At 36.6% G+C, this 19,909-nt stretch overlaps 1 protein-coding gene across 10 annotated transcripts in view; it reads right to left on the bottom strand.

Moving 5' to 3' along the window:
* Positions 1-19,909, bottom strand: part of TRIP12 (thyroid hormone receptor interactor 12) — a 185,227-nt gene that overhangs the window by 93,263 nt on the left and 72,055 nt on the right. For all 10 annotated transcript variants that reach the window (XM_027876110.1, XM_027876119.1, XM_027876117.1 and 7 more), the window contains one exon: positions 16,951-17,097. In XM_027876110.1, coding sequence (XP_027731911.1) covers positions 16,951-17,048 — 98 coding nt within the window. In that variant the 5' untranslated portion in view covers positions 17,049-17,097. The remainder of the gene's footprint in view (positions 1-16,950; positions 17,098-19,909) is intronic.

A 19,909-nucleotide genomic window follows, 5' to 3' on the forward strand; every position in this document is an offset into this window, starting at 1 on the left:
GAGTATAATGCCAGTGCAGAGGTGATGATGTGGGAAAAAATTGGGGTGTCAAGAGACTGGAGGTCATGGCATGGGCAAAAAACAAGCTTCAGGGTTGTTAGGCAGAAGGAGAAGATGAATAATGACCAGATAAAGGAACTTCAGAGCTAACAAATATAGACATGGAACCCTTTTGGATGATGGCAAGGATGAAGCATGTGTTCATTATGTGTAGTTCTGGTGAAGTGTAAGAATAGGTCCTGGGAATGTAGTAAGTTAAGGAATTGGGAGATTAAGGTATTTGAGTGATTACCAATATGTATGTGACATTTGACCTAGGTAGTTGGATGGGAAGTGATTCAATATACAGAGAAAGCATGAGAGTGAAGGGAATTCCAGGCCAAAGAGAAAGATGTAAGCAATGGCATAGAGGGAGGAAAGTAAAATAACTATAAATTGCTTTAACCTGAAATCTTTAAGGAATGATAAGGCAAGAAGTGGTTTCAGATAGGTTCAAAATGATAATCTTATGAAGAATTTAACAGTACAATTATTGAAAAGGGTAAAATTCTAGCTGTAACCCTAAAATATCTATACATATTTATAGAAATGGCAAAGCAGTAACAGTTAAAATCATCAACAACCATTTATTAAGTGTTCCACTATGTAGCAGGCACTGTGCAGGCACTAAGTAGACAAAGACAAAAATAAAACAGTCTCTGCCTTCAAAGAGCTTATATTCTAATGTGGAAGTAACTACCTATAAATAAGCATACACAAAGAACATGCAAAATTAATGTCTACCTCATGTTTTTATATGGGGATCAGGAAAGGTTTCATGCAGACAGTGAGTGAAGGAAATAAGAGTTCCAAAGGTTGTAGTGAGGGAAGAGTATGTTTCAGACATGGAGGACAGCCAGTGCAACGGAATGGAGAAGACAGGTGGAGTACAGTGTGTGAGATTAAAAAAAAGTAAAAGGGCTAGTAGGACTAGACCATAGAAAGTGAGGAGAAAATGGTATATAATGAGGATAGAAAATTAGGTTGGGGTCAGGCAGTGAAGGGCATTAAAAGCTAAATGGAGGAGCTTTAGCTAATCCTAGAGGCAACAGGGAGCCACCAGAGTTTATTAAAATTTAGGAAAATATATTTGGCAATTGGAAAAAGGATAAATTGGAAAGGAGAGAGATTTGAGGTGGGAAGATTAGAAGGCTACTGCAACAATCTACAAGAAAAGTTAAGAGTGGAAGGTAATGAAGATAGGAAAAGGGAAAGTGAATAGTGATAAGAGAATTTTGTTGCAAAGGTGGAAATTACTAGATTTGGCAAATGACTGGATATCTAGGATGACTGAGTCAAGGGTAATAAAGAAGTTGTGAACCTGGGTAACTAGAAATATGGCAAAATACTCCAAAGAAATAAAAACTTTCAGTGGTAGGATGGAGTAAAGATAATGAATTCTGTTTTGAAGACGCTGAATTTGAAATGCCTCCTGGACATCAAGAGCAACCTATTTGGGAGTAATTTATATGGAGATTGCAAATAAACTCATGGGAGATATAATAAGCTAGTATTTTAAAGCACTTTTAAGGTTCACAAAGCACTTTCGTGAAAGCTTTTTAATTTTATCCTTACAACAACCCTGGAGGTAGGTATCATCATTATCCTCATTTTACAGATGAGCAAACTGAGGCAGACTTAGTTTAAATGACTTGACGAGGGTCACTAAATGTCTGAGGCCAAATTTGAACTCAGGTCTTCCCGACTCCAAGTCCAATACATCAACTAGCATACAGAGGAAAAAGATAGTCAGAACAAAGCCTTGGGGTTCCACTCACAATAAGATATTGTGGTATAGATGGTGAATCAACAAAGCTGATTTGAGAAAGAACAGCTACACAGGTAGAGGGAGCAACAAGAGAATAGTGAAACTCAAATTCAGACAAGAAAGAGTAGGTCAACAACATCTAATATTACAGAAAGATAAAAATGGATTAGGTTTGAGAAAAGGCCAATAAACTTGAGGATTAAGAAGAGATTACTGGTAGGTCTGGAGAAATCAGTTTAAATTGAGTGAAAAGAAAGAATTAACTTGCAGGATTTTGGTTTGTTGCTTTTAAAAACTACTGGATGTGTAAAGCCATTATTTCTAATTAAACACACACACACACACACACACACACACACACACACACACACCCACCTCCCCCAGACGGGAAGGTTTCCCAGTTATTTCAAGAGTAAAACGAGGATGCTCGGTCCGCTGTGATTTGATAGAGTTTTGGAAATGCTAGCTTTAGCAATTTCTAAAAACCTGCACGGACCTGTGATTTCACTGCCAAAGAAAACAAAATTTATAAATCAATAATATTGTTGAAGAAAAACACCTTAGGAGTTTGGATCAACAAAATGAAGAACCACAATTCCATAGAACTCATGATAAAAGACTACACACCTCCAGACAGAAAGGTGATAAACTCTAGAGTTTAGATGGACTTCAAAAAAAAAAGGCCAATTAAGGATTTTTTCTTGTTTATGAAGAGTTTTGCTTTTCTTTTTTGGGGGGGTGGGGTTGGGGGAGGGGACAATAGCCACTGCAGGCCCCACAGGGTGTAAGTGAAAAAGCAATTTTCACTGATTGAAAAAGGAAATAAAGAAAAAAGAGGAGAGCAAAGGGGAGGAGAGGAGAGGAGAAAACTGCCCCCTACTAAAGTAGATTGGCACCTATCCTCTGCCCTTCATCTTAAACATCTGTGGGAGAGAATGGTGATGGAGAAACCTCATGAGAGGTTAAGTAACTTGCCTAGTGTCAGTATCAGGAGAGTAAACCCGGACTCTAAAACTAGCACTCTACTCATTCTGTCATGCTGCTTTTACAATAAGACAAGAAAAACCAGAAAACTGGAGACAAAATTATTTCTGTACGCACAAAGCTTTCCTTGGAAACTGTTGAGAATCAACAAAGAAATGAGCTGAGAGGATTAACAGTTACAGCAGAAGAGGAGGATACAAAATTATGCACTAAAATTACCATTTCTATATATTAAAAGTGAGGAGGAAATGACCAAAAGAAAAATTCCATTTAAAGTAACCACAAAATGCATTAAATTTTAAGTTACCTATTAGAAGTTATTTATACAGTTGCCTAAATATTTACCAAAATAAAGGACAACCTAAATAACTGGATATGTAACAGATGTTCATGACTAGGCCACATCAATATAATAAAAATTATGTGCCTAAACGATAGATGAGATGGGGATACTTTATGGAATAAGACAAAGTAACAAAACTCATATGGATACAAAAACTCCGAAATTAAAGGAAAATATAAGGGGGAGTGGGGGAGGAATGAAAGAAGCCTAGCATTACTTATATTGTGAATAACACAATAAAACAATAATCATAAAAATTATTTGGTTATTAGTTTAAAAAACTGAAATGTATATATGTGAAAAATATGTATGTGGAACAGATAAGAACAATAAGAAACAACCAGGTGATAAACAATAAACTGAAGAGGTCCTGATTAAATTTGTCAAAAAATACTGCAAAAACTAGAGAACAGTTGGGGTAAAAAAATAGGTGTTGATCACTATCTTACCATGGCACAAATATGCTAAATTCCAAATGGAGAGCCTAAACACAAAAATCCTTATTTTTTTTAAAGCAGAAAAGAATAGAACGGCATCTTCTGCAAACATGATTAAAGGAAAATTATAAGCAGATAAAATATAAAAAGAAATCTTGCTTATGTAAAATGAAAAGGCTTTTGCATGAACGAAATAAATTCAGCTACCATAAGCAAAGTTGTTAGACTAAAACTTGCATTAAACATCCTAGCATCCCTGCTTTAAAAAAAAAGTCTGACACCCCACAAACTATAATAAATTGAAAAATTTTAAGACCCAAACTTATTACCCAAAATAAAACAAAGGAACAAAGTTTTCAAAAGAAAAACAAAGGTATACTAATAAATAGCAACAGAAAACAATGGTTTAAATCGCAAATGGAAACGCAGACTAAAACAATTCTGAGATATCATGACAGACCCATCAAATGAGCAAATATGATAAAACATGTAACTGTTCAATGTTAGAGGGGCTATGGGGAAAAATAGGTATATTAATAAACTACCAGTATAGGAATGAATAGGTCTAACTATTCTGGAAATATTTTCAAATGTTCCAAATGGGTTATATCCAAATCTCCCATTTGCTTGAGGGTAACACTAACCTTCCAGAATCCCAACTGTGCAACTTTGTTATTAACTTTGACTCTTATTCTCTGTTGCTGCATGTATCCATTCAATAGTCTGATCTTGTCATTTCTACTTCACTTCTTTCCTGTCTCTCTTAACTTACACGGCTACCACCATAGTTCAGGACCTCATCATCTCTCATCTGGACCATCACAGTAACCTTATGATTGGTCTCACTGGCCTCAAGTCTCACCTCACTCCAATTTATCCTCTACACAGCTGCGAAAGTGTTCACTTCTCTCCCTTACTCCTCCAGAAGTAACTCTAGGGGTTTCTGATTATCTCTAGAATCAAACATTACCTCCTACATCTGATATTGAAGGCACTTCACAAGCTGAATGTAAACTACTGTTTTTCTTCTTTACATACAGAATAACTAACCTTCTCGCTGTTCCTTCATTCCCCGCACCTGGGCCTTTGCAATGGCTGTCCTCAATGCTGGGAATGCACTCCCTCATCTGTCTGTCATAGAATCCCTCACTTCCCTTCAAGATTCAGCTAAGGTACAACCTTCTGCAGGAATCCTCCTCTCATACCCCAACTGTTAGTTGCTCCCTCCCTCCCCAAATTTCCTTATATTTATTATGCATATGTTGGAGGTATAGTATATACTGGAAAAGCAACTAGCTCTGGAGTCAGAGAACCTGGGTTCAAATCTTGCCTATGACTCCTGCTACCTGGGCAAACCACTTAACTTCCTTGGGCCTCAATTTCCTCACGTGTAAAATGAAGGTATAGGACTCGATGGCATAAGGCGGTACCTTCCAACTCTGGGTCTATGACACTATTAACATATGATACACATGCACAGACACACAAAAACATGTGCACACATAAAGATACAGAGGCGCGTTGCCTTTCCTTGCCTCATAACAAATACTTGAGATTTGTTGAGAGCTCCCTCTTCTTCTCATCATTCTCATCATTCAGTTTCCTTCTTCATTCTTGACAAAGCCAACTCCTCTACAGACACCCTTAACCAATCAATCAATAATCCTAACTTTTCCAGTAAATTAATCTTATTATTCTCCATTTTCTCCACTTCAATCTCTCCCTATCCACTGACTCCTAAAGCCATCTTGACATTCCCATCAGCTATGGGCTTACACAATACTTACACTTTCCTTCCCCTCGTGGCTAATTCCTTGAGAAAGCCTCTCCTTCCCCTCCTCTGTAAGCCTTCTGTAATCTACTTTATAATCCCATAACTCAAATGAAATTGCCTTCTACAAAGTTACCAATGACCTCTTATTACCAAATCCAACAGCCTTTCCTCATTCATCCTCCAAAATTTTTTATACTGTTCATCCCCCTCTCTCCCATCTCCGATCCTCCTGCCTTTTCTCTCCAACCCACTCCCCAACTGGGCTTCTATCATACTCTTCTTTCTCCTGGTTATTTGGCTATCTGTCCCACTGCTCATACACCTCTGCTAATTTTTCACCCATGTAACCCCTTTATCACATCTTCTCTAGACTACCGCAATAGCCTTTTACTAAACGTTCTCCCCATCCAATCTATTCTCCACTCAGCTACCAAAGTGACCAGCTCGTCTAACGTGTTGGTATGACCATGTCACCCTTCATCCCTCATGCCTGGAATGTTCTACCCCATCATCTGACTTCACTTTGGCCTTGACTTACTTCAAAGTCTCAGCTCAAATCCCACCAACTCCAGGAGGTCTTCCCCTCTCAGTGTTCCTTCCATCTACTCTGTTTTCTATTCACTATTTACCTAGTAGTTTACATGCTATGCCGTCCCCCTTTGGAAAGCTTCTTGATGGCAGAGGCTACATTTGTGCCCTTTTCTGGTATCCCTTAGTAAATGTCTAATAATCGTTCATTGACTGACTGATGAAAAGCAAGCTCTCTAAAGACAAGTAGTGTATAGCTTTGTCTCTGTACTTCTAGCACCTAGCACATTGCCTGGCATTCAGCTGGCTCTTAATGTTTTTTGATTTGAGTATATATTACAAGGTCAGTGATGAAAAAGAAAGTTCCATAGGCATTAATATATTCATAGCAATATTAACTGGAGGAGTAAAAAAGCTGGAAAATTCAATGTCCATCAATGAGAATAAACTGTGGAAAGTGAATTTAAAGGAATATTGTTGTGCTTCAAAGAACCTGTCATATAAAGAATTCAGAGAAACATGAGGGAAGTGTATGAACAAAGGACAAGCAAAAGAACCATAACCTCAATAACCATAATAATACAAATAAAGATGAACAGAATTCAGCTCACATAGAAAAGAGGATGCTGACTGATGTTAACAAACACTAATTAACAATAAAGAATAACTATTTGTTGTCAGCACTTCCTGTTAAGAAATGGTAAACTCTAAGAGCAGAAAGTTATATGTCGACAGTCACAATCACTCATTTGTTTTGTTAAACTGGCTTTAAAAGGAAGGAACTATGAGAGGGACTCACTTATTGGGAAGTGATCATTGTGTCAAAACAGTTATCAATAAAAAATCTCAGTGCTGCTTTTCCCTTCAACTATTTTTTTTTTAAATTAATTTCTCTGGCACTAGTGACTTCCAAGGTTAAGGTGAGTTATCTGCACCTCCAAATTCTTCCTTACCATTAACCAAAAAATTCAATTCACCTGGATAATTCACTATTCAATCAAGTCAGTTACTTAACTGAGATATTATTTTGAGTTAATTTTGAAGAACATTAGTATGAAAGGGATAAGGACCAGATCATGGACAACCATGCAATAATTTGGATTTCACAGAATCACAGACTTTCAGAGTTGGAAAAGACCTCAGCTCCAATCACAACCAGCCCAGCCCATAACTTCTTAAATCCCTCTCCATCAATACCCAACAAGGGATCATTAATCAAGCTTCTGTGTTGGAGATTTCCAATGAGTTATAACTCACTAGCACCTAAAGCAGCCTGTTCCACTTCTGGCCAGCTCTAAGTGCTTTTCCTTAGTGTTAAATACACCAGCAAATCCACATTCTCAGTGACTTGGAAGTTCCTCCAATGATGCACATCATAATCCACCCATGCCTGCCCCCAAGTTTGCTTTTAATCTGCCTACCTCAAGCTTCCACTCTTTGTTCCTAATTCTGTCCTGTGAAGGAAACTGAGCACATCTAACACTTCTCCCTTATGGCAATCCTTCAGACTATCCAAGTCCTTCCTAAGCTGTCTCTTCTTCAGGCTCAACATCCTCACACTTCCTTCAACCAAATTTCAGATGGCACTACTTTTCCAGTTCCTCCTTACTAGTGAAAATTACACCTTAAATAAAAATTATTGCTCGTCAATTCCTGCACCTTTTGAAGAAAAAAAAAATTACAATTAAGGTAGGCAGGTTGAAAAGGTATTAGCTGCTTCAGAGTGGAAAGAGAGAGACCTTTCCAGAGAGTTAAAGCCATCCATTAATGAGATAACCATGCATTTTTTGTGGGCCAGGCTTGTGAATTATTTTCCTAAGACTTAACCTTTTTTTTTTACTTCCTTTCTATACACATGGTATACTTTGATGACATGATAGTACTTCTGTTTTGACTGAATTGGTCTCTACCCAAATCCTTTTCATCGCTGTGCTTATCCCATCTATTTGCTGGCTTTTGTCATAAGAGTGTATATCTTTTCTAAATATACAATGCTACTGCTACCTTACCCTCTTTCTCATACCCAACTTATTCCTCTGTGTGTGTGTGTGTGTGTGTGTGTGTGTGTGTGTGTGTGTGAGAAAAGCCACCTTCCAATTATGGATCTTGGGATCTTCCAATTATCAGTGATCCTTAGAAGTTCAAATTTGACTCTCTGTATTATAATTTCAAGTTCATCTTGCTTCTTGCATTATTTTGTGTATCTACATATAGATATTTGACACATTTTCATTCAGTGAATATCTAGAGTAGGTGGGAGACAATGTACACCTTCCCAGACTCCCAGAGAACCAAGAAATTCTCAATAGTACTGGTATTCTCCTTCCACATGTGGAAGAGGAACAGCAATAATGAGAAAGGCTTTCTTTCAATGGAACACTAAAAAGCATGTTTTTATTTCCTCTTAGTCTATCTGTTCACCATCTACCTGTCACTGTACATTACCTCCATCTTCCAGTTAGTGACCTCTTTCATACCTCCCTGCTTTTAATATCACTGTTCTCAGGCATATCTCTACTCTCATTCTCCCTTCTGGCCAATGAGACCTAATAAAAACAATCATACTATGCATTTAAGACTTCAAGCTCCTAGAAAGCATCTTTAATAATAAAGGTCCTTATTATTTTATTTAGTAAAAAAAAGGATATTGAAAAGATAACAAAGCAATAAATAATAAACACAGGCTAATTTGCAAATCTATTTGCATGCCTTATAAATAAGACTATCCAGTATAGAACTCTGCAGACAATTTCCCACCTCAGATCCTACCAAAGAGTTTCAAAGTAAATATCAGCACTCTCTTATCAACAATCTCACCTATAAATACAGTAAGATATGTAACAGAGCTAAACCTTGAAACTCAGTTTGTTCATAGGCTATTGTTATCACATGGACAGTGGTGGCTACTTCCACATAACAACTTTGTGTGGCTAAAAAGTTTAAGTTTCACTAACAGTACTTACAAACAGGTATCCTTAATACACTCTATTATTTCAAAGTTTCATGTAATTACCCTTTCCCAAAATCTGTAGAATACACAGAATTTCCTTCACAAAGTCAAAGCAATACAAAGTGATGAGTATAAATTATGACATCCCAAATCTGAGTAGTTAACCCTCAATTACACACATGCCTCAAGAACCATTCCCTACTATAAAACTGCTAAAAATATCCTTCAAGGTTCAGGCCTCTGTGCAATTCTCTATAAAAGGAAACACTGTTAGAAGGGTAGGCCAATGGCTTTAACAGCAATAGCTAAATAATCATCCCAAGAAACACCAGATTCCCTGCACACAGTTTCCCATATTAAGCAAGGAATCAGGAATATAATATAATACCAAGTCCACTACAAAGAAGTAAGTTCTACTAGTACTTTATAACATGGTGTCAAACTAAAATAGAAAGGGATTCCTACAGCCATATTATCTTTAAAAACCATAAATTAACAATTTCTATGTTGTATTGCACTTTTAATTATTTTGTTAAACCTTTTCCAATTACATTTTAATCTGGTTTGGACTGCCCCCATGAGTTTGACACCTCTACTTTAAAACATTTACTTAGTAGGATTCACTGACATATATTCACGGATATTTCAATAGACAATAAACTACCATGTGACAGGCACTGTGATAAGCTTGATTATGTCAAAATTACAAAGCTTGGGAGAATGCAAAGATGGATGGCCATTGACACTGAAATACAATATTTAGAAGGAAGGTTTAGGGCAAAATACGGAGGTTAAGAAACCTTCAGGACATCCAGTATGAAATGTTCAATTGGCAAGTGGTGCTGTGGGCCTGAAGCTCAAGAGGCTGGTCAGATGAGTAGATTTGGGGGAGGGCGAGTATGCGCAATAACCTACTGAGAGATGACAGTTAAACCCCTGGGAGTTGATTGGGGAAAGCCTGCTAGGGACAAAACCTAGTTAGAACACCCAAATTAGAGGACATGATATTGATGATTGGGCAACAAAGAAGACTGAGAAAGAGCAGCAAGACATGTAAGAGGAAAAGTAGGCAAGAGCAATACCATGAAAACCCAGAGAGAGAATCCAGGAGGGGATGATGGTCAACGGTGTTAAATGCAGCAGACAGATCAAGAAGGATGATATTGAGAAAGGCCAGTCAGATTTTGCAATTAAGAGGTCACTGGTAAATCTACAGAAATAAGTTTCATTTAAGTAGTAAAATCAGAAACCAGAATGCAAGGGGTTGAGAAGTGAGTGAATGAGGAAAGGACAGAGTTTTTCAAGAAGTTTGCCTGAGAAAGTCAGAGACATAAGGAAGATAGTTGTAGGGGATGTGAGGGTTTAGAGAATGTTTTCAAAGAATGGGAGAGAACTTAGGCATATTTGAAAGCAAAAGGGAAGGAACCAGCTGGCAGAAAGGCTGAAGATTTAAGAGAAAAGGAAATGAATGAGGATGCAAGCTGATGGGGTGAAAGGGAATGGGATCAAGTGTACATGAAGCTGGGGTTGGCCTTGAGAATGGACTTCTCCTTGTTGGAAATAAAGGAAAAGACAAGAAAGTGGGAGATGACTGATTTCAAGGCATAAGATGAGAATAACTGGAAATACATAGTTCTCATCAATTTTTTTCTTAAAAAAAAAAAAAGGTAACACTTTACCTAATTGTATATAATTAGGAATAACTAATAACTAGGAATAACAATTTCTTGGCTGCAGATTTCTGAACTGTAAAATGATAGGATTCATGTATCTGATTCACAAAGTCACTTCTTATTTTAATATTATTTTCTATTTTCCCTTTACCCACATTTTAATATGTTCCTGTGGGGTCTTTTTCCCTACATACATTAAACATTCTATGTGAAGTGGCATGTAAACTTGCTTAGTGAACCACTACAGGTTCAATATATCTTTGGAAGGGAAGGTCTATAAAGTAATTTTTTGGAGAAAAACAAAACATTTCTTTTGGATCTTTATAGATACTGGGTTTTTTTTTAGTGATGAGAAAATACTTTTAGCTCTTAAAATTATAACTTGATAAATACTATTTTCCAGAATGAGATATGTTCTAATATATTGTCATTTTTATTACAGATTTAATAGGTAAAAACAGAACAAAAAAAAGTTAAGAACCCATTAAATAAAGGGGAAAAGAGAGGAGGGAAGGGAATAAACAAGATATAAATACATAGTATCTGCCATGAACCAGGCACTGAGTTAGGCACTTTACAAATATCTCATTTGATCCTCATAACAATCCTAAGTAAGCACTGTTAATATCCCCATTTTACAATTAAGGAAACAGAGGCAAGAGAGGTTAAATGACTTGCCCAGGATCAAAAGTATATAAGTCAGTATTTGAACTCATATCTTCTTATCTCCAGCCCAGTGCTCTATCCACTGTGCCACAATTTAGGTCTACAGAGCACAGATTAAGGACCAAATCCACTAAACAAGCTCAAAACGACTAAAGACAAACTATCAAAAGTCTAGGTAGACATGATTTCCCAGAAGACAAAACCTAAGAAACACCAGCTTTAAGGATGAATGGTGAACCAAGAGCTGAAAGAGGAAATAATGTTTTCTTCCTCAAAAAAATGTAAAATAAGAAGGAAAATAGAAGCAGGTACAATCAGCTAAAGATTAGGGTAGAAAAACTTATGCAAAAATAATCTATATGAAGTTATCCAAAAGAGCAGGGCTAATGCAAAAAAACAAACAAAAACCATTTGATAACCTGGAGTCCCTTATCAGTAACTAGTTTATATGCTCAAAGAAAAGAGTTCTGAAGGTGTTTTCTGTATATGCTTTAGAACTAAGATAATGGGAAAAGTGTTTAATTCAAGAGAGAAAATCCTAAGCCCTCAGGTGGTGGCAAGCACTACTTTCATGGATATATGGAACATCCTCATCTGATAATGATAATGATGATATCTAGCATTTATTATGCAGTTGCTGCGTGCCAGGCACTGTGCTAAGCACTTTACAATTATTATCTCATTTGATCCTCACAACAACACTGGGAGACAGATGCTCTTATTACCCCCATTTTACAGTTCAGGAAACTGAGGCAAAGAGGTTAAGTAACCTTCCTAGGGCCACACAGCTAGTAAGTGTCTGAGGCCAAATTTGAACACAAATCTTCCTGCCTCCAAGCCCAGCACTTTTCCCAATGGGCCACCTACCTACCCCAACAAGTGATGCATATGTCAAATTGTGTTTGAATAACGTGTTCCATATATTGCATTCTATCTTAGAAATATAGACTGGTCAAAACATTTTGGAAAGCAATTTGCAATCACGTAAGTTCCTAAAATGTTCAAATCCTGTGATCAACAGATTTCCCAAGTGAGTCTATTTCTCAAAGTAGTTATGACAAAAGGAAAAACCCAAATGTAGAAAAACATTCATAGCAACACTGTTTATGACAACAAAAAGCATGCCTGACAATTAGGGAAAGGCTAAATGATAAATGAATGCAATGGAATATAACTGTGAAGAAAAGAATGACAGATAAGAAAAATTCAAATAAACATGGGAAGGCTCATGTGATGCAGAATAAAGAAAGAGCCAATTGGATACACATTGACTATAACAACCTAAGTAATAAAGCACACCTAGAGGTTACAAAATTTTGGTAAACTACAACACTCAAATCCCACCTAAGAGACTTACTAGCTTGTGTGACCCTGAGGAAAAGCCTTCCGAGGTTGCTTCCTCATCTTTAATGAGGATAATAGTAGCTTCTACCTCCCAAGGTTTTTGTGGAAATCAAATGAGAATACATGTAAAGTACTTTGCAAGCTTCAAAGTGCCATATAAATGCTAACTAGTACCAGCAATAATAGTAGCAGTAAGTAGCAGCCACACCACCATGAGATGAAAGTTAAAAGGACAAAACTTCTAGTTTCTATTATTGATAAACCAGGGAGAAGTGGGGTAGGTTTGGGTGTCTATTGAAAGCATGTTATATTGAAACAAAATCAGATTTTTGTTACCTTTGTTGTCTTCTAACAATCAGAGCTATTGGAAGCAGGATAGACTACCTTAGGACACAACAGGAAGACTTCCTTGAAGTCTTTATGTGAAGAAGGATAACCATTTTCTTGAGATATTGTGGAAGGTCCAAATCAGATTTTAATACTTTACATTATTCTCTTTCATACACGCTATATTTCAACCAAATTAGATTAACTGATGCTTTATCTTTTCCTGCTACTCTTCAATACCCATGGAAATAGTACTTCCCCCTGCCCCACTGCTGTATCATTTAAATAACTTTCCCTTCCTATGCACTGAGGCTGAATTGAGGTTCCATCTCTTCCATGAAGGGTTACTTGATTTTCCCCAGATGAATGTTCTTTTCCGTCAAGTTTTCACAGAGCATGCAGTATTGGCCCTTTCCTTTCTCTTTATCCTCTTAACCCTGTGTTATATATTTGAGAATGTCTACATATTTTCCAATGTACTGGAAAGTTCCTTCAAACAAGGATTACCATTTTTCTTCTTTCCATCATCACTGCCTATATCACAGCACTTTGTAGAGTCAATATTTGCTTAATTGAATTTATCTATATCACCTAAAAAAAACTGAAACTTTTGCCTCACTCACTGCCCCACAGTACAAGTTATGCACAACAAAGATTTCCTCTTTATAAATCACTTTAAGGCACTCTTCCAAAAGAATAATTCTAGACCAACTAACTTCATACTTCTTTTTGGCATTTATTTAATATGACAGTGTGAGAAAAAATAGTGAGACATCTTCTGTTTTTCCTAAACATAACTGACATGTTAACCCTTTCAAACAAGGCACCTGTGAATCTATGACACAATTTATAGCATTAAAATTTTGGAGTTCTTTTAGAACGGCCAAGTTAAATAAAACTATGCAAAGAAGTTAATTTTACCAGAGTACTACTCTGGTGAACTCATTATTCTTGGGATATTTTTGAACTCCTAAAATAAAACGTATAAGATTACAAATGAAACAAATTACATAGAAATAGTTAATCAAATTATTCAAAACAAGTTCATGGACCCCAGATTAAGAACTGCTGCAGTTAAAAGCTTAGTTCCTAAGTGAGTAAAATTTTAGTCTTGCAGAAAAACTCTGAACCACGGGAGATGTTACAGCCTGATAATTGGCATAAAATACATAAATAATGAATATTAGAGAGTTTTGCTAAAGTGAATGTTCCTGTCTCCTTTTTTCAGTGCCTTAGGGAACTACAGAGTATTGCACAGATTGCCAATTTTAGTTAATTGTTTTCTTTTGCTAAAAGGAAAGAGTGGGAATGGGAAGTGGGTACATAATATGGGGGTGATCAAGTAAATATTGAAAAATGAGTGATATAAAAACTAGGTAAAGAGGAACAACTATACATTTTTAACAAGTGGGCAATGCATACATTAAGGTTCCTCATAACTCTAATTATCCTTTGATGAACTAGTAGAATCTGTCCTCTGATAGCCTAGGACACATGAATTTAATATGAAACAATGAAGAGGAATTCAAAGAAATTCAGGAAGACTTATTAACTGACAGTGAAGTGAATGACTTCTAAGTCATGTGATTGGCAACATGGAAGATCAGTCCCTCCAAAACAGTCCAGTTCCCTACCATACTACCTCCCACCACTCAAGGGATTATGCACCAGATACAGAGTAATCACAACTAAATCACAGAAGGCAAAATCCTTTATAAAATAAGAACCAAACCTTTCAATGCCCTCCCTGCTCAGGCTAAAAGAGAAACCCAATACAAGGCTTCTTACAAAGTTCAGTCCTAAAGCACACAGATCTAAACTGCGAAGAGCTTCCAAAACTGCCCCCACTGGGTAACTGTAAGGGGAAAAGGGAATACAGAGAGGAACCAAAATAAACTGAATATCCATGAAAACACCATGGAGAAATTGGTGCTGTCCCCTTAGAGATTATTCTAGGAAGGACCTAAAGCTGAGGCAGCCCAGGGGCCTGTTGTTAGGAATCTGCTTATGAGCAATGGCAGAAGGACAACTGAGAATGAGTGGAGAAAGGGGAGAGAGGGCCGCCTAAATAAAATGAGGCTCCGCGCACATGCAAATAAACCAACAGAGAAGATTTTAAAATCGGCAAGAATTTGCCTCAAGGAAAAGACAAAGCTCTCTTGAAAAATATTATAATATGAAAGTAAATGAACCAATAGAGCCTGATGAAAGAGAGAAACTTGTGGACCCCCAGGACATGGAAATAATAAGAAACTCTATACTGCTTCAAAAGATAAATTCCATAAAAGAAAAACTTAGCAATAAACAGAGGTTAGAAACTGGAGCTCTTGGAGTCCAATTAAAAAACATAATTAGTAGATGATAAAATACTGACCACATGATTGATACCTATGAAGTGAAAAAGATACCGACAGATTTGGAACACAAAAATATTCAGACAGAAACAAACATGGCAAAGAGAAGGAAAAGGCCACACACAAAGTAAAAAATTAAAAAGTGAATTTTAGAGCAAGTTAAATAATTACACAATGACAACAATGTAAATGGTAAGAACAAAAATAGAAACTTGTTATTGAGTAGTTACAATGACAGAAGTTTAACCCTGGAGAAAAGGTGAGAAAAAGCACCTCTCACTCTTCTTTGCAGAGGTACAGAGTTATGGGAATGGAATATCAGACACAATATTACACCGTTAATGTGGTGGTTGAGTCTATTGAAGTGGCTTTGTTTTCTTCCTTTTAAAAAAAATTCTTTGTTGCTCACTGGGAGACACTCTCCATCTATGCCTCTCATTACCACCACGGCCATTAAGGTCAGGTCACAAACCAACATTTCCCTCTTTTCTAGAAATCCTCCGCTGCTTCTTCAGTTATAATATGAGAATTCAGAAACCTGGTTTTTCGTAATGGAAATACAGCAATAATAAGAATCCTTACCCAACTGACAAAATACTGGTACTTGCAAGAAATAAAGAATGTGTTAGTCATGGTTGGGGATAGGTCAGTGGAGCCATAGCATTCTTCCTTTTCAGGTCAAATGAACAAATTCAATAATAAACTGGTTTTCTCTCACTCCACATAAGTTCATTTTTACATTTATCTTCAGAAATACTCTCTTAGAATCTATGTAGGAAAGCAGTGTAAATGAGTCAAAAAGACAAGAACCCTCAGTTCTTTAAGTTTCTTTAAGCTGTCTCTCTCTCTCTCTGACGCACAATCTTCTTAAATCTCACTATCCCTAAATAAGATAGGATCTCTGACCTCATTCATCAAATCTTAAAATTGTGAATTCTAATTTAAGAAAATGAGGGGTAAACAATCATTGAACTGAAAACAGCTAATAAAGATTTGATCAGATTATTGCAGAAAGATATAAATAGAATGCAAGGCTTCACTTCACCTTGATTAATGTAAACTTGTTGAGGACTATGACTTATAGCCCATGAAATGACGGGTCTATCATTTGACCACCAAACTCAGAATAGGAAACAGGGCCCTTTGGCATTTCATTTGCACATAATGCCCTAATAAATGGTCAAGTTCAAAAACCGTCAAAGTTTAAATAAAGGTAAATCTTACCATAAAGGAATAACTCAAAGGAACAGAAAAGTAGTTCCTAACTATCACAAATGTACATATGGAGCCATTCTCTAGGAAACAACTAGTGGTATATATGGATGGGCACATGTAGGAATATGTTTAAAACGACAATTAAGAAGGAAGGAAAAAAAAAAAATCTACCAATGACAAATATTTTTCAAAGCTGAATACTGACCAAATATTTGAGCCTGAAAGAGAATCTGACATCAAAGGAAAATATAACAGCTACAAACATAAGATACTTATTTTTTTTTAAGTTAGGACATTAAACAATTCTTTCCTATATTTATTTCAGATATAAAAACTAAATACCTGAGCTGGTGAAGAATTACCTACAGCTCAGTTATTTCTAAATAAGAGTTTTATCTGTATAACAAAGCAAAGGAATTGGAGTGGAAAAAAACAAAACACTATGAAACTAGACCTAAATTATCCAAGTTTTTGCCTTCACAAATAGCTTTCAGCACTACTACTGCACAATATTCAAAACCTACTTCAGATATTTGATAAACACATACCTTCCTCCTATCGAGTCGTCTTGTGGTTGGGCCCCGGCAGTGTTCCTCTGTGAACGTCGCAGTGACCCCCCTGGATTGTTATTAGGCCGGTTGGACATTGGCACCTCTCTCCTGAAGGGACATACCCTTTCTAGACACTACCATTCACTGAAAAAGAGAAAGATCAAATCTTACCAAATGCAGTTGATAACATACACAAGATTTTCTAAAGCTCTGGGAGACTGACAGTGGTATAATTAAACAGTTACTCATTTCAAATCTAGCCACAGACACTACCTGTGACACCTGGGGCAAATGACTCAACCTGACTGCCTCAATTTCCTCAACTTTAAAATGGAGGTCATAAGTGTCATCCTCTCACAAGGTTACTGTAAGGATCAAAAGAAATATTTGTAAAGCACTTAGCACAGTGCCTAACACATAGTAGGTGCTTAATGAATGCTTGTTCCTTTCTCCCTTCTCTTGTTTGATGGGTTTAAAATGATGAAAGTTCCATATTTATTCAATTCTTAAATAAAGGAGTATATTTCACTCTGTATCTATAACCAATTGTATGCAATATGTATATAGTTATTTGATAGTAATCTGTGGCCAGGAAGCCATATTTATTCAACCTGAACACAATATTTCCTAAACCTACAAAGTCCTTCAAACTACAGCATAAGGTGGGCAAGTCTTAGGCAGTTACTCAATGCACTGAGAAGTTAGGTGATTTGTACTGTGGTCCTACTCAGTGTCTGAGGCCAGATTTAAACACAGGTCTTACTTCAAGCCAATAGTACTTTATAGTTTACCATGCTGCTTTTAAAATTATCAAATTTTTTTTGGGGGGGGAGGATTATACCTGCAGATAAAGATTCTAAAATGTAACCTGGTAAATCCATACCTCCATTGAGAGAAACAGTTTAAAAAAGAAATCTTTTTAAAAACTTAAATCACTTTAGTACAGAATTCAGTATAATATCTACTAGAAACCTATTCAAGGTAGTTTATTAGAAACACTACTTAAATGGTTTTGCTTCTAATAGGGCATCAATTTTTAACAGCATTGCTTTTATTTAAATATATGAATAAAGCATGAGTATGATTACTATAATTTTTCAAGCAAAAGGGAAGAATAGTTTCATCAGAAGTAGGGTCAATAGCTCTGAACTACCCATTTCCTGTTACTAAATGACAACTCGAGTATTGAAACAATACTGAGAACAGGTTAACTTTGACACTGACTACAATATGTAACCCTGACACCATTCAAAGGAGCAGAAGTATTTTCTGTAACCTGTAGCCTGTGCAGCTGTTACCCAGGCCCACTGGCAACTACTTTCATCCATTAGCAGCTGCCTACTATGGAGTCCAGCTGTCAGGTGAACTTCTGTATTGGAGATTGTTTAAGAGAATTTCAGTCACTAAGTAGTTATTAAGCACCTATGGTACCAAGCATTACGTTACAGATTGGGTATACCAAGACAAAAAAAAAGTTAGCATTCAATAACAGCAAGTGTGTACGTACAAAAACAAATATGTATGTTTCACTCCTATCTAAGCCTACTTTTCATCACTCTGCATCCCTCATCTCTCTCCTCTCATTTCTTGACCCTTCGCAATATGCCTTTTGACCTAACCACTAAACTGGAACTATTTCCTCCAAAACTGCCAATGATCTCTTAACTGTAAAATCAGATCCTTTTCTTATCCCTCATCCTTCTTGATCTTCACAGCATTTGATCCTACTGAGTAATCTCTCATCTCAGGTATTCTTCTCTCTTAAGGGTAAAACCTGCCCTATGGGACCAAGTAGAAGCAATTCCTGATACATACATGTTATCTCCCACATCCGAATCCAAGACCTACTATCTACTGTCACTTAGTCTCCCGGGGCCTCAGTTGCCTCATCTGTGAAATGGAAGAGCTTGAGTCAAGTGCCCTTTAAGGTCCCATGCAACTCTAAATCCATTATCTTGTGATGATCCTAAAAACCAGGTTAGGATTAAATCTAACAGACACAAAAATCACTAAGCAATCAACACCCTCATTTTTACAGATCAAAAAAAAATAGGAAAGAGGAAGAGGATTGCCCATGAGCATAAAGAAAAAAATCATGACATCATTAAAAGATACAGCTTCAATATCATTAACCTAACCTCTCTGTGGCTACTGATGTTAGGTATTATTCGTTTAATAATCTAGCAGTAATGTCAAAAATAATTAACTGATATACTGCAGACTAAATCAGGACTTAGCACTCAACTTGTGTCACACACATTTCACTTTCACATGACGTATATTAAACACTTAAAGAGTTCTGGATGAGCCCTTGGTCTTTCAAGTGCTAGAGAATGCTAACACTTATTTCCTGACATGATGTGAACAAAATGCCAATATTCATCTCCAAATACTGCAATATTTCCTGTAAGACCTTAGAAATTACCTAGAAATGTAATTCAGCACAGTTTTATTAAACACACTGATTGTGTGTTCAAGCCACCCAAATGCCACTGAATGCAAATCTGGGGTGTGTGTGTGTGTGTGTACACATACATACACACATAATTGCCTAGGACAGTCCTTTACAAACAGTAGGAATGTAATTAATGCTTATTCAACTTGGAGTTTAAGAATATCAAAGAATTATACCACTATTATGATGAGCAGTTGAGCTGTGCAAGTGGATAAAGGGCTAGCCCTGGAGTTGGGAAGACCCAAATTCAAATCCCAACTCAGATTACTAGCTGTGTAAACCTAGGCAAATCACTTAATCTTTGTTCAGTAAACAAACTGTAAAGTACCTAAAATTCACAGTTGTTATGAAGATCAAATTAAATAATATTTGTAAAGCAATTAATACAGTGTCTGGCACAGAGTACAAATCCCCTTCCCCCATTAGCGGATGGTATAAGAGCCCATTTTTTACTTAAAACACACACACACACACACACACACACACACACACACACACACA

This window comes from Vombatus ursinus, unplaced genomic scaffold (genome assembly GCF_900497805.2).
Source record: "Vombatus ursinus unplaced genomic scaffold, bare-nosed wombat genome assembly UNPS02014810.1, whole genome shotgun sequence".
Classification (NCBI taxonomy): Eukaryota; Metazoa; Chordata; class Mammalia; order Diprotodontia; family Vombatidae; genus Vombatus; species Vombatus ursinus.